At 39.3% G+C, this 14,906-nt stretch overlaps 1 protein-coding gene across 1 annotated transcript in view; it reads left to right on the plus strand.

Moving 5' to 3' along the window:
* stat1b (signal transducer and activator of transcription 1b) overlaps positions 1-14,906 on the plus strand; it is a 16,834-nt gene continuing 1,928 nt past the window's right edge. Inside the window, exons 1-23 of the mRNA XM_017469413.3 lie at positions 1-190; positions 3,285-3,412; positions 5,437-5,581; positions 5,704-5,799; positions 5,991-6,080; positions 6,321-6,399; positions 6,885-6,979; positions 7,818-7,969; positions 8,239-8,397; positions 8,501-8,593; positions 9,434-9,493; positions 9,582-9,611; positions 9,703-9,793; positions 9,932-9,973; positions 10,494-10,577; positions 10,692-10,790; positions 10,866-11,001; positions 12,224-12,279; positions 12,691-12,785; positions 12,956-13,095; positions 13,380-13,565; positions 14,546-14,624; positions 14,729-14,825. Coding sequence (XP_017324902.1) covers positions 3,285-3,412; positions 5,437-5,581; positions 5,704-5,799; positions 5,991-6,080; positions 6,321-6,399; positions 6,885-6,979; positions 7,818-7,969; positions 8,239-8,397; positions 8,501-8,593; positions 9,434-9,493; positions 9,582-9,611; positions 9,703-9,793; positions 9,932-9,973; positions 10,494-10,577; positions 10,692-10,790; positions 10,866-11,001; positions 12,224-12,279; positions 12,691-12,785; positions 12,956-13,095; positions 13,380-13,565; positions 14,546-14,624; positions 14,729-14,825 — 2,232 coding nt within the window. The 5' untranslated portion in view covers positions 1-190. The remainder of the gene's footprint in view (positions 191-3,284; positions 3,413-5,436; positions 5,582-5,703; positions 5,800-5,990; positions 6,081-6,320; positions 6,400-6,884; positions 6,980-7,817; positions 7,970-8,238; positions 8,398-8,500; positions 8,594-9,433; positions 9,494-9,581; positions 9,612-9,702; positions 9,794-9,931; positions 9,974-10,493; positions 10,578-10,691; positions 10,791-10,865; positions 11,002-12,223; positions 12,280-12,690; positions 12,786-12,955; positions 13,096-13,379; positions 13,566-14,545; positions 14,625-14,728; positions 14,826-14,906) is intronic.

Genomic DNA, 14,906 nt, shown 5'->3' on the forward strand with positions numbered 1-14,906 from the left:
TAAACCTGCTCCAGAATCCAACGTGCTGTGAGAACCAGACATCTGTCACCATTGTCCAGCCTATAATAATAATAATAATAATAATAATAATAATAATAATAATAATATTAATAATAACAACCTGCACAGATCATCTTTTAAATTCTACTCACCTTCCTTTATTGGACCAAATCCGAGCGAGTTTTAAAAGGTAAGGGATGATCTGGTTATGAAATGCTAAAATTAATAACTGGAAAGGGTTTTGTTTTTCAAGTCCTGGATCTCTATTTTTAATTATTGTTTAGACTTTAGATCCCTGAGCTGTATATGTAACAGTTTAATATATTTAATAGCTATATCGGCTTAATCATTATTATTATTTTTATTATTATTTATTATTATTATTGTTATGTATTTGATATTGATATTATTTAAAAGTTTGTAAAAGATTGGTGGTGGTGGTGGGGGGATTGGTCTTGCAACAGATTTATTTACTTGTTTGTTTGTTTTAAGTTTTTATTTTGTATACTTGCAACTCTAAAGTTGGTTGCAGAATCTTGAAAAATTCATCCTCCGTTCTCATCATGAGAGTGGCACGCAGACAGGATTAGAGGACTTCACTTCTATTCTCTCTCTCTCTCGGGCACGCGCGCGCTCTCTGATTTTTATATATTCAATTCAATTCAGTTCAATTTTATTTGTATAGCGCTTTTTACAATAGACATTGTCTCAAAGCAGCTTTACAGAAATATCAACATGGTATACAGATATTAAAGGTGCGAATTTATCCCAACTGAGCAAGCCACTGAGTGGCGACGGTGGCGAGGAAAAACTCCCTAAGATGTTTTAAGAGGAAGAAACCTTGAGAGGAACCCGACTCAGAAGGGAACCCGTCCTCATCTGGGTAACAACAGTTAGTGTGAAAAAGTTCATTATGGATTTATATGAAGTCTGTATGGCGTTAAGAGCAGCCGTAGTCCCAGCAGTCTGGAATTAGAGAAGATTTGAGCTCCATCCAGAGGCAGAGAGGATCTGGATCTCTAGTATCTCCATAAATTCGTGTGGGGCTCGGCGAAAGGAGAGAGGGAGAGAAAAGATAATTATGACTGCGAAGTAGTAGAACAGAATCTAGTCAGGGTAGGCTTGAGTAAACAAATATGTTTTAAGCTTAGACTTAAACACTGAGACTGTGTCTGAGTCCCGAACACTAATTGGGAGACTGTTCCATAACTGTGGGGCTCTATAAGAGAAAGCTCTTCCCCCTGCTGTAGCCTTCACTATTCGAGGTACCGTCAAATAGCCTGCATCTTTTGATCTAAGTAGGCGTGGCGGATCATATAAAACCAAAAGGTCGTTTAGATATTGTGGCGCGAGACCATTTAGTGCTTTATAGGTTAATAAAAGTATTTTATAATTAATGCTAGATTTTACTGGGAGCCAATGCAGTATTGATAATATCGGTGTGATGTGGTCGTATCTTCTAGTTCTAGTTAGGACTCTAGCAGCTGCATTCTGGACTAACTGGAGGTTATTTATATTCCTACTGGAACATCCAGACAGTATGGCATTACAGTAATCTAATCTAGAGGTGACGAATGCATGAACTAGTATTTCCGCATCATGTAGTGACAATATGTTTCTTATTTTAGAAATATTTCTGAGATATATATATATATATATATATAATTTGTAACTGTATTTTATTGAGTTAACACTTGATGCAACAATAAAGTTTATTACCACAAAAAAGAAAGTATTTTATAAAAGTTATTGTTGCACTGTTTTGTTTTTGTTTATTAATCCTCTTTGTCTCTTGTATAACAGATCAACATTCATGGCCACATTTAGCACGAGCCTGATTAAATTCGAGCAGATTTCACATCCTGGCTATTAGTTTGTTTGTTTGTTTGTTTTTTCATTGTCACCTGGAGGACAAGAGTAGGTTAAACATCCAGAGAAAGAAAAAAAAAAAAATTTCTTACTGACATTTAGGTCAAATGAAAAATGATACAAGCACAAAATTGTTTTTTTTTTTTTTTAGTAATATTTCTAAATTGTACTAGTTAAACACGACCTAACTAAAACACCAATCAGTGTGAAAACCTACAGCCACGTACATGAACCGGAGGCACCGACGATCTAGTTTGTATTGCTATTATACATATACCGGAGCGTACAGTATAATGAAATGCAGCTGACCTAGCCTCAGGTGTAAACATAGCTTATAACAAGCGTTAAATAACATGACTAGACAGAGGACATTAGGAGAGTTGCGATATTAGACAAGAAGATAGATAGTAGGCAGGTCAAGTAATTAGGAGGTGATAAGGAGGACGAGGAGGTGATAAGGAGGACGGGGAGGCGGGAGGTGATGAGGACGGGGAGGCGATAAGGAGGACGGGGAGGCGGGAGGTGATAAGGAGGACGAGGAGGTGATAAGGAGGACGGGGAGGCGGGAGGTGATAAGGAGGACGGGGAGGCGGGAGGTGATAAGGAGGACGGGGAGGCGGGAGGTGATAAGGAGGACAGGGAGGCGATCAGAAGGACATGTTGTGCACAGTGTGTGCAGTGTAAGAATCATGGGAAGTAGACTTGTGATTGTACTGTATGCGCTAGAATGGCTTTGGAGATTGTAGGAGCTCAAAACACGCAGTAGCTGGGGGGTGATTGAGGTCTGAGACAATGCTGAATGCTTTCTTCAGACCGTGAGGAATCTGCATGTCTTTTGGAAGTCTCCTTAGAAAATGGAGGTGCTGTGGGGCTTTTCTTGTAAGATGGGAACTGTGGACAGTGATATAGACTCTTACCGTAGTAATATGAACCCGCTCAGTGTTTTCACTGCGGTGCTCTATATACATAGTGGTGTGTGCTCCCGTCTTCCTTTTCTGGATTAATCAGTGATTTCCTTTGTTGACATTAAGAAAGAGGTTATTGTCAGCGTACCATGTTGTGGGGCAGGCTTCTTCCTCCCAGTAGTCTCGACATTCCTGGAAACAGTGATGAATGGAGTGGAGGCGTAGTTATCTAATGAGAATATCGAATCCAGATTTTTTCCCCCTATTCATCTGCTCAAAAGAAGACTCAAATGATATCATTTGCATGGTTTACTGCACTTTTATATACTGTATATGGTGTGAAGATTGTAGGACTGAGACATGCAATTGCAGATCGGCGTTTTAACGAGAGCTGTGCAGACAAATACAAAAACGTAAGGCAGGGTCAATAAAAAAAAAATAGTCGTAACATGCATTAGAGAAAAATGATGCGTTATGTGTATCTATACTGATTATTTAATCTGATTGTAGATGGCACTTTGGTACCAGCTACAACAGCTGGACTCGAGATACCTGGAGCAAATCGACCAGCTCTACGATGATGCGTTCCCCATGGAGATTCGTCAGTACCTCAGCCAATGGATTGAAAGCATTGACTGGTGAGAAATGATATGTTAGATACATTTTAAACCTAGCCCTTTTTCTGCTAAAGATCTGGTAGCTCACATGATAATATCATGGAACAGAGTTTGCATTCAGGAGTGATGTTATGAAGAACGTTGTGTGTGTTGAGGGAGAACACTACGGACGTATCTGTTTCCCCACATAAGAAAGTTCACCTTTCTTTCTTGAAGGAAAAACGGCGTGATATTTAAATTACAGTGCCTTCTGAAACTGTTGGAGCGGCAAGGCCAGTTCATTTGTTTTTGCTGTAGACCGAAGACATTTGGGTTTGAGACCAATTTGTAGGTGAGCAAAAATACTGGAACATGTGACTGACAGGTGTTTCTTGTTACCCAGGTGTGTCCTGTTAGACTGATTTTTTAAACAACAAATAGGTCTGAACATCTACTCTTGGTTTTAGATTTAAGTTTCACCTGGAAAGACTGCGTTTGTTGTTAAAAAGGATAAACCAACATGAAGACCAGAGAGCTGTGTATGGAAGAAAAGCAAGCCATTTTGAAGCTGAGAAGAGAGTTCAAATCTATCAGAGGCATTGGGCATAGACAATACAACAATTTGGAATGTCCTGTAAAAGAAAGACTCCATTGGTGTACTGACTAACAGACACCGAATTGGCTGGCTTAAAAAAAAAGAAAGGGAATCAACAGCAGCTACTGACAGAAACATTGAGAGAGCTGTGAAGGAAACCCCAAAAATGACAGTCAGTGACATCACCAACAACCTCCACAGGGCAGGGTGAAGGTATCACAATCCACCGATTGAAGAAGACTTCAAGAGCAGGAAATATAGAGGACACACAACAAGAAGCAAACCACTCATCAGCAGAAAGAATCAGAAAACCAGATTGGAATTCACAAAGAAAAACAGAACCAAGATTAACCTCTACCAAAGTGTGGAGAAAGAAAGGATCTGCTCATGATCCAGAACATACAACTTATCTGTGAAACATGGTGGAGGTAGTGTCATGGCTTGGGCTCTCATGGCTGCTTCTGGAACATTCTCACTAATCTTTATTGATGATGAACTCATGATGGTAGCAGCAGAATGAACTCAGAAGTTTACAGGAACATTTTATCTGCAGATTTACAGAGAAACGCATCCGAATGAATCAGGAGGAACTTCATCATGCAGCAAGACAACGATCCAAAACACACTTCCACCTCAACACAGGACTTCATCGGGGGAAAAGGGGAAGGTTTTAGACTGGACAAGTCAATCACCAGACCTTCACCCAACTGATCAGCATCTCACCTCCTGAAGAGGAGACTGAAGGGAGAAACCCCCCGAAACAAACAACTACTGAAAGAAGCTGCAGGAGAAACCTGGAGAAGCTTCACAGAAGAAGAAACCAGCAGTTTGGTGTCAGTGAGTCGTAGGATTGATGCAGTTATTGCAAGCAAGGGATACGCAACCAAATATTAAGTGCAATTTCTTTCATTCGCTTCAAGACTTATTTGTTCCTATACTTTTGCTCGCCTAAGGTTTTATGTTTTGTGTTGTTTAACACGTTTAGATCTAAATACCAGGAAATAAAAGCTGGAAACCAAAACTACCCCTAAACCTGGTCTCATCTCCATCTTTTGATCTTAAATCTGAATGTCTTGGCCTCGCTGGGAGGGGACTGTAAGAGTTATTATTCTAAATCAGACCTATTAAGCCATTAAACATGTTTCTGCAAAGATATAACCACACTCTTAGTGTAAAAACCTGAAGAAAAAAATCACTTTATGGATAATGTGGATGAACTACATGCAACTAATAAAAACCTGATCACTAAATAAATGTAATGCGTAAGTGAATTATCGTATACACTATATAAAATAATACAATAACAGACATTGCAGCCATGGATTTGGTGCTCTGAGATTTACTTTATCATTATTACCACGCTGTCTCTGGAAGATAAGACCGCCAGAGCCATGAACCCACGAATGAGTTAGACTGACATGACCATGCACTGTATCTTGACTAGAACTGTCATTATTATCATCTGGTACAGGGACGCTGTGGCCCTGGATGAGTCCCTAGCGAGGGTGCGTTTCCACGAGCTTCTGAGTAAACTGGATGAGCTCTACGGTCGCCTGAATCCGAGCAACAACTTCCTCCTTCAGCACAACATCCGCAAAATACAACGCAACCTACAGGTGCAGAACCTCCACAGATAAACGAATCCCGTCAGCCTTGTCACTAAAATATTCCTCCGTCATCCTTGGAGTCCATCTGCTTTGACATTACAAACAATAAAATGTTTTTATTTTCCTTGTAGGAACACTTTCAGGAAAATACAGTGTACATGGCTATGATCATATCCAACGCCCTGAACGAGGAACGGAGAATTCTGGAGTCGGCCCTCAGAACACAGGTACAGTACACGTGGTAGCTTATTGTACGATTTCTTTCCAACGCAATTCCTATGGCATCTTCTTAGCACAGAAGTGGTAAGGATTCTAACAAGCAGCGGAAATGTATTTAATAAACATGATTTCAATAAAAAAGACCAACTCCCAACCACACTCAAGATATTCACCAAGAACATGTTGTCCTTCTGGCTAGGAAAATACGGGCTCACCCCAGGTCAGTGTTGTACAGGAGAAGCAGAAGCAGTTGGAGAGCCAGGTGAATGAGCTGAAGAAGAAAGTGCAGGTAAATCCCGACTGGAACAATATGAATTACTGTATAATGTACAGTACGAAAATGCAGGAACGTGTCACATCGTTTGACTTTTCTTCTTTGTCTTTTGTCTCTCAGTACCGAATAATAACTTTAATATAAGCTAGAGCATTTCCGAATTCCAGTTTTTACTGAGTTTTCCGGCATTTTCTCTCCTGACCTCAGATTGTAATGGAGCTAGCTACAATATCCTTTATATGTGTGTGTAAATAGGCAGCAGAACAGGATATTCAGGTTCTTGAGGATCTACAAGACGAGCATGACTTCAAGAAGAAAACTTTACAGAGTAGAAGTAAGATATTAACATGTTTTTATAGTAAAATGATTTCCAGGTGAGGTGTATAAATAGGGATATGTATAAATTATTTATTTGTATATAACACAGTGGTTGACAAAGTGGGATCCATGAAGTGCAGACAAGGGGCCCGGGGTTTTTGTTTTCTTGTTTCAGTGGTGGAAATCACAACCCAGATGAACAAAGTGAATATATTTAGGGGTCCAAGCACCAGAGGCAACGCTGACTTAATGTGTACTGTCTTTGGAAAGTTTTGTGGGGTAAAGCTCTGTGGTGCCAAACAATATTATTTGAAAAATGTTGTTGTTTAAAAAAAAAAAAAAAAAAAAAAAAAGAATTATTAAAAAGTTAATAAAATGAACACACACCGATGGGGTCAGCCCAAGTTCGAGAATAATTTGATACTACTTGACCGAACAAGTGAATCTAAGTATATTTGGATGTAGCAGTCATGTGACATGATGTATGCTTTGTGTTTTCAGTGGAGGTTGAAGCAAATACACAAATAGCCAAAGAGATTCAGCTGGAGGAGTTGAAGATCAGAGAGATGTTCCTTCGGCTGAACAAAATCAGAGAGGTAGGCCAATGAGAAACGCAGCTCGTGTGTTTCTGTGCAAAATAAATCTGGATTAGGACACTGAGGTTCCCATGTGGTAAATGGACGTTACAGACAAACACCCAATCCCCAGGTCAAAATACAGGAGGCGATGATCTGCTTCATTCCCTCTAAAAGCAGGCTGCACCACCGATATTACCTCTACTGACCACCTGTAGAACCTTGGCACGACACTCATATGGGCAGTCACCCATTGTAGTGAGGAAAGCGTTCAAGCGTCCTGCTGCCAGTACTGTTGTGTTCTGTCTGCTTCTTGCTGCTGACCGTACTCTTTTGTGATTGGTCAACATTGTGACTGGCTAGCTGGGCAAGCATAATGCTCAGGACCCTGATCATGTTGGACATTCCTTCCATTTTCAGCTTCCCACTGGCTTCGAGTACCCTTTCTTTTCTTCGCCTTTTCTTTGTCTCTCAGGAGTTGTTTCACATGCTCCAGCTGGCTGAACCGGTCCAACTTCTGTACCAAGTGGCATTTGCAAAAATGTTTGACTACAAAGCGCAGTTAAAACAATTTATGTTTATACTCATACTCATGGCACAAACACAGGCTTGCTGGTTAGACATAGAACTGCTTGGATGGCAGTTTGGGCAGGGCTGACAAAACCCATCAGGATTCGTTAGAATGGTGAATACAAACAAGCATCATTTAACCTAAATCAACTCACCTGTATGCGGCACAGGCAACCCACGAACATAACTTACTAACAGTATACACTTTGTATAAATGCAAAGGACGTTAAACGCTGATGCTACAGAATAGCTTTAAGTGCGTTTTATTGTTGTTTCTGTGTATCTACAGGCAGTCGTAATGGAGTTATTAAATGCACTAAAATTAGCGGATCTGACCCAGAACACACTCATAACAGAAAAGGTTCCAGAGTGGAAGCAGAGGCAGCAGATGGCTTGCATTGGTGGTCCTCCAAATGCTTGCCTGGATCAGTTACAGAATTGGTGAGAGTTGTTTTTTTTTTTTTTTTAACATACACACGAACACTTACACTATCAGGACTTACAAGACAGGTAGAACCTCTTCTGGTTCTGGCAAACCTTCGATTTGACCTAAAAACCCTCTGAATTTAGCACAGAGCCTTAGTGACTGAGATATCTATCTACTCTCTGTCTATTCCTGAAGACAGTTTCCATCATCTCTGTGCATATGTGGTACAGTGTGAGGTTTATACTTTTGTACAGTAAGTAAATCAGTGTATCGTGTTCCTCAGGTTCACCGCAGTGGCAGAGTGTTTGCAGCAGATACGTCATCAGCTGAACACGCTGCAGGAGCTGGTGGTGAACTTCACTTACGAAAACGACCCCATCACTTTGAACATGAGCTCATTGCAGGAGCAGGTGCTGTCGCTGTTCAAAAACCTCCTCGTCAAGTACGTCATTTTTGTCGGTTGCGCAGAGGTGGAATGCGACTAGGCTTTGTGGTGAGGGTTACATGGTAGTGCAGGATGCAAGTGCTTGTGATGTGTTTTACAGTTCCATTGTGGTGGAAAGGCAGCCGTGCATGCCCACGCATCCGCAGAGACCCCTGGTGCTGAAGACTGGTGTGCAGTTCACAGTTAAACTCAGGTATGTTAATAAAACATGAACAAACTCATACTCAAGAGTGTCTGTTTAATTTTAGGTAGACTCAAATGCACAGTGGGTGAAACAACAGCAAGTCAAAACCAGCAAATTGACTCAGATTAATACAGTTAACTTAACTGAAGTGACCATTCCAGTTATGTAACTCAGATGAAAACAATGAACTCATATGACCACAGGTAACTCAAATGACCACAGGTAACTCAAATGAACAATGTAGTTAACTTAGATAACCACAGATTAACCCAAAGGAACACAGTTATCTCAAATGACTGCAGCTTATCTCAAATGTATACCAGTTAGCTCAACTTACCTCAAATCCACAAATGAACTCAAATAAACCAGAATTAAATTAAATGATCAGAGATGAATTCAAATAAACACCACATTTAACTCAATTGAACAACTCATTTAACTCAAATGGACAACTCATAACTCATTTAACTCAAATGAACAACTCATAACTCATTTAACTCAAATGAACAACTCATAACTCATTTAACTCAATTGAACAACTCATTTAACTCAAATGAACAACTCATTTAACTCAAATGGACAACTCATAACTCATTTAACTCAAATGAACAACTCATAACTCATTTAACTCAATTGAACAACTCATTTAACTCAAATGGACAACTCATAACTCATTTAACTCAAATGAACAACTCATTTAACTCAAATGGACAACATCATTTAACTCAATTGAACAACTCATTTAACTCAAATGAACAACTCATCTAAGTCAATTGACCATATATTAACTCACATTTCAACAACAGCAGTAATATCAGCTCCTGCAACAAGAATGTCCTTTTCCCCTAGGCTGCTGGTCAAACTGCCCGAGTTAAACTGCCAGCTAAAAGTCAAAGCCTCTTTCGACCAGTAAGTACAGACGTCAAAATGCTAAAGTGACCTGTTTTTATTAACTGTAATTTATATTTAATATTTTTATATTTTATTTTCTCCTTAGGGATTTAACAGAAAAGAATACATTCAAGGGGTAAAAACTTGCACATTGTACTCTTTTGGAACTTTTTGGTAGGTCCAGTGAGGTGTTACTGTTCACTCATTACTTTCTCCGTCTGATGCAGATTTCGTAGGTTCAATATTTTAGGAACCAACACTAAGGTCATGAACATGGAGGAATCAAACGGCTGCCTGTCTGCTGAGTTCCGGCACTTGGTATGAAGATCATACAGATTTACTGATGTATTGGGGTTTTTGTTCTTTTTGGGGGTCAAAATGTTGTGATTTTGATGACTATTTTACGTTGACTATCTAAAACTAATTTTTGCCTCTTTTTTTAAAATTTTCATTCAGCAACTGAAAGAAAAGAAAGTAGTTGGAAGTAGAGCAAATGAGGTTGGAAACTTTTACCTACTGTATTTACTGGATATAATTTCTAATCCGTTTAATAATAATAATAATAATAATAATACTGAAAACATCTTACACTAGTAAAATACTTTTGGAATTTATCCATGTAGTCGTTAATTCTAGCATCCTATAAGGTTCTTTGTGAACGCCACTAACCGTCCAAAAAACCAATAAAACTTTTTTAAACGAGTATAGAATATAATTATATATATTATTATACATATAATGTAATAGAATATACAATTTATTAAATAAAATGTGTACATTATAATTAATTAATCCATTTATTAAGAAAATTCTCTAATAGAATTAATTGCTTAATTGTACAGCTTGTGTATATTCACACATTCTAAACAAAACCTATATTATATATATATATATATATATATATATATATATATATATATATATATATATATATATATATTTGTGTATATATATATATATATATATATATATATATATATATATATATGCGCCCCCGCCCCTCCTTCCTGCCCCCCAGGGTCCTATTCTCATCATGGAGGAACTTCATTCCATCAGCTTTGACACTCAACTCAACCAAGGAGATATCTCCATCAGTATAAAGGTAAAAACGAAACACACTCACACACAGTACAGTAGATGTGCAAATTTAAGAAGAATCTTGGAGCAGGTTGACAATTAAATACACACTCCTGTGTGTGTGTGTGTGTGAATGCAGACCACTTCACTTCCTGTAGTGGTGATCTCTCATATCAGCCAGCTGTCGAGTGCCTGGGCCTCCATCCTCTGGTTTAACATGCTCTGTACTGACACTCAGGTGAGAGACATTTTCCGGCAGGTGTCTCTATATCGTCTAGTCGCTCTCTCTGGCAAAAAATAAATTCTGTTTCAGAACCTCGCATTTTTCCTGAACCCGCCTCCGATGATGTGGGGAGACCTGGCGAAGGTCCTGAGCTGGCAGTTTTCCTCCATCACTAAGAGAGGCCTGAACACAGACCAGCTGAGCATGCTGGCAGATAAACTACTCGGTGAGCTGCGCATGTTTCTCCTAGATCTTTGGTCAGTTTTTGCAGCATGAAATTTCTCCACTTTGCGTGTGATTCCACGATTCAGGCGACAATGCAGCCGTTGTAGCTGTTAAAATGTAAATGTAAAAATAATCCAAAATTTAAATAAGTTTAACAGTGAATTTCATGTTTACATTTCAGCTGCTCTTAAATGAGTAACAGGGTTCAGTTTTGTTTGTTTTACCATAGAATTATCAAATACACAAAATGTGGTACAAATTAGCATTCTGGGACTTTAATAATTGACCTAAAATGGGTATTTTTCATAATTAGTTATTTCATTAATAACGACCGATCGCAATAACATTGAAAATGAAGAACTTACTTTTCTTCTTTCTGTGATTTTCATGATGGAATATTAAACTATGGGTTTTAATCACATACAGTACAGCAGTGGTGCTTGAAAGTTTGTGAACCCTTTGGAATTTTTTTTATATAGATTTCTGCACAAATATGACCTCAAACATCATCAGATCTTCCTAAAAGAAGTCCTAAAAGTAGACGAACAGAACCAGATTAAACAAATGAGACACTGTTTTTTTTTCCCCCAGCTCAAATCTGGATGAGACTTCGGATAATTTACGGTCGATGTTTAATTTTGAAGGAACAAACTTCATTTCAGAAGTCATTTTAATCGTCATAGCGTAACGGTTATTTTATCCGCAGCGCCGTAGAATTCTGGATTCTGATTGGTCAGATGTTGGTTAATTCTCTATAACAGGTTTATATCAATGTGCTCGTTTGTATACGTTATCGTTTCTATAGAAACAGCTCGTTCAGAGGGATTCACATTGTATGAAAAAAATTTTTTTTTTAAAAAGAACGGCAGGGCTTCAGATTCTTTATTTTATTTTTTGAAATTTAAGATTGATGGAAGGAGTCTCCAGTTTCAGTGCTTTATGACAGTCAGAGGTAAAGCTGTAAAGTTTTCCAGACAGAGGAGTCCAGTAACATGACACGCGAGGTTGTTGTTTTTTTCTCTCTCATTAACTTCAAAAGAGAGAGAGAGAGAGAAAAAAGAGGCAGATGAAGGAAAGACTGTTTATAGCTGCTATAACGTAAGTGAGAACAGGAACGAACTCTTTCTGTGATTGTGTTCTAGAGGAAATGTCGCTTTTATAGGAAAATAATCCACCAAATCAGCCCGAGTATTTAACTACACGTTATATCATCCTGTCTGCAGGTCCTGAGGCTCAAGGAGACCCGAACACTCCCGTCTACTGGACTAAGTTCGCTAAGGTGTGCACGTTACTGCAGCTTATTCACTTTACCATAACGCTGTTAAACAGTCCTGCTTGGTTTGTTTCACTTCCATCATCGTGAAAGGGTTACTGATGAAACGAAACTTACCGAGAACGAAGAGCGCAGAGATATAATCTGAACAGCAGTCACAGCTGGGTGCGGTTTCCAGCGCAAAATTTCCACAGAGTCTTGAAACCAGCAGAACGTTTAATATAAATTGTCGCAGACGATCCTTTAATATCGTAAATTACCAAAACATACATGTTAAAATATTATTATTGATTTTTAAAAAAATAATAATCAATTAAACACACTATATAATATTTCATAATGTTGTACTCTTACTCTCATGCTCTACTAGCGTCTATGAATTTTATTTTATTTTTTAAAAACATTTTTTTATTTCAGACGACGTCGAACGAGAGAGGAGTTGCGTTCTGGCTGTGGATCGATGGGATTCTGGACCTCATCAAACGATGCCTACTCAATATCTGGAATGATGGGTAAAGAAAACAAGGACATACGACAGATTATTAGCTTATTTTTGTTTACTGCCGCTTTAAAATTGATCTGTAGACTGGTTTTTGGACTCGTGGAGCAGAGTGTGTGACTGAATACTGAGCGCACGGAGGAAAACGCTGCTCTTTTCTTTCTCTGTCCGCTGTGTGCGCAGGCATATAGTGGGCTTTATTAATAAAGAGAAGGAGAAAACTCTGCTAAAAGACAAACGTCCAGGAACGTTCCTCCTGCGCTTCAGCGAGACGTGTAAAGACGGAGGCATCACCATCACGTGGGTGGAGCAGTTGCAGAACGGTACGCACGACGTTCCCCGCTCATGATTCGTTTCTTGTTTTATATGATTAGCTCAAACATCTTTATGGCCAAAAGTATGTGGACACCTGACTATCATACTGTATATTAATTTCCACAGTGGTGTTCTGATGCCACGAAGTTTAAAAGCACACAGTTGCATAGAAAACGCATGAACGTTGGTGTGTCTAGTTATATGATATGATATGATCAGAGTAACCGTCACAGGATATCGTCGCGGCGTACGATGAGATCGTTTAACGCGCTCTGTGTTGTGTGGAACGCAGGTGAACCCAAGACACATTCGGTGAAGCCTTACAAGAAGCAGGATTTAGTCAACATCACTTTCCCTGACGTGATTCGGAACTACACACTAATGGATGCTGAGAATATTCCGGAAAACCCTCTGGTCTACCTGTATCCGGACATCCCTAAAGACGTGGCGTTCTCACGCTACTACAGCGTCGGGGAGGGTACGCACCTCACGACTTGTACTTTCAGCCAAACAGTACTGTGTGTGTCTGAATCTGTCATGTGGACTGTGTGATGATCTCAGCAGGGAATAATCTGGACGTCTTTATTTATCCAACCGTATACGAGTGGACCCAAAACAAATCTGTAAATGAAGACGTATCAGACTTTCAATTAGGGCAGGAAAAAAAATAATAATGGCACCCTGTAAAAAGAGAGCCTGAGCTGCGTTTCTGAATGATTTAGCGTGCTGTACGCCGTGCCGAGGAGGTGCTCCGTCTCTGTTTAGTCGAAATTTTGTTTTGTTTTTGAAGCTGTTCGTTCTGTTTAGGAGTTTTAGTCCGGGGTTATACGTTAAAGGGATGGTTCACAGAACGTCCGCTCTGAACGTCTTTGATTTCGACATAGAGGAAGAGGACTTGCGGGGTTTTTTTTTTTTTTTGTCCGCTCTTGCGTCGTGGTTAAGTGAAGATATTTTGTGGATAAAGACGTCGTTTTTAGTTTTTTTTTTTGCGCACATAAAACGTTCGTATCGCTCCATAAAACTGGGATCGAACCCCCGGAGCCGCTTGGATTATTATTACGGTGACTTTATGAACTTTTTAGAGCTTGAAAGTTTTGGTTTCCGGACTGTAAATCTCCCAGGATTCATTAAAAATATCTTCGTTTGTGTTCCGAAGATGAGCGAAAGTCTTAGCGGTTTGGAACGACGCGACGGGGAGTAACCGATGACAGGATTTCCATTTTTGAGTGAACTATCCCTTTAAAGCTGTGAACACGCTTGGGTAATTTCAGGCGTTTATCGACGGTATGAAAAAAAGTCCGCGGAAATTTTCTGGTGGGAAAATTTCATCCGGTTTGTTTATTAAAAGGTTGATAAATGAGGCCCGAGAGCCTGAAGCGCTGGAGAGTTAATATTAATACACGAGACTAACGCTCAGATATATACATACATCTCATTTCTCACGCGTCCTGATTTCAGCGTCAGAAGACATGGACGTGGACAGAGTGACTGAAATCAGTCCGTACAAGAACAGATGGATGATTCCGGTGTCGGAACTGTAAGTTCTGCTAAACGTGACCTCAGTAATAAACACTATAATAAAGCACACAGCAGTGGTTTTAAGATGGATGAATAACGATAGAAATGCGTTCATATCTCAAGCCCAGACGGAAGACTTCAAGAAAGAATTCTACCATTGAGTGCTGAGGAATTTGGAGAGCTGCAGCATATTAACAGAAACAACGGGATGGACAGCTTGGTAAGAACGACGAGTCCGTTTATAAGAACTTTAATAATAAGGATGATGTCTATACACGGGCACGCACGTTCCTCTAAACAT

The sequence above is a fragment of the Ictalurus punctatus genome, chromosome 6 (assembly GCF_001660625.3).
Source record: "Ictalurus punctatus breed USDA103 chromosome 6, Coco_2.0, whole genome shotgun sequence".
NCBI lineage: Eukaryota > Metazoa > Chordata > Actinopteri > Siluriformes > Ictaluridae > Ictalurus > Ictalurus punctatus.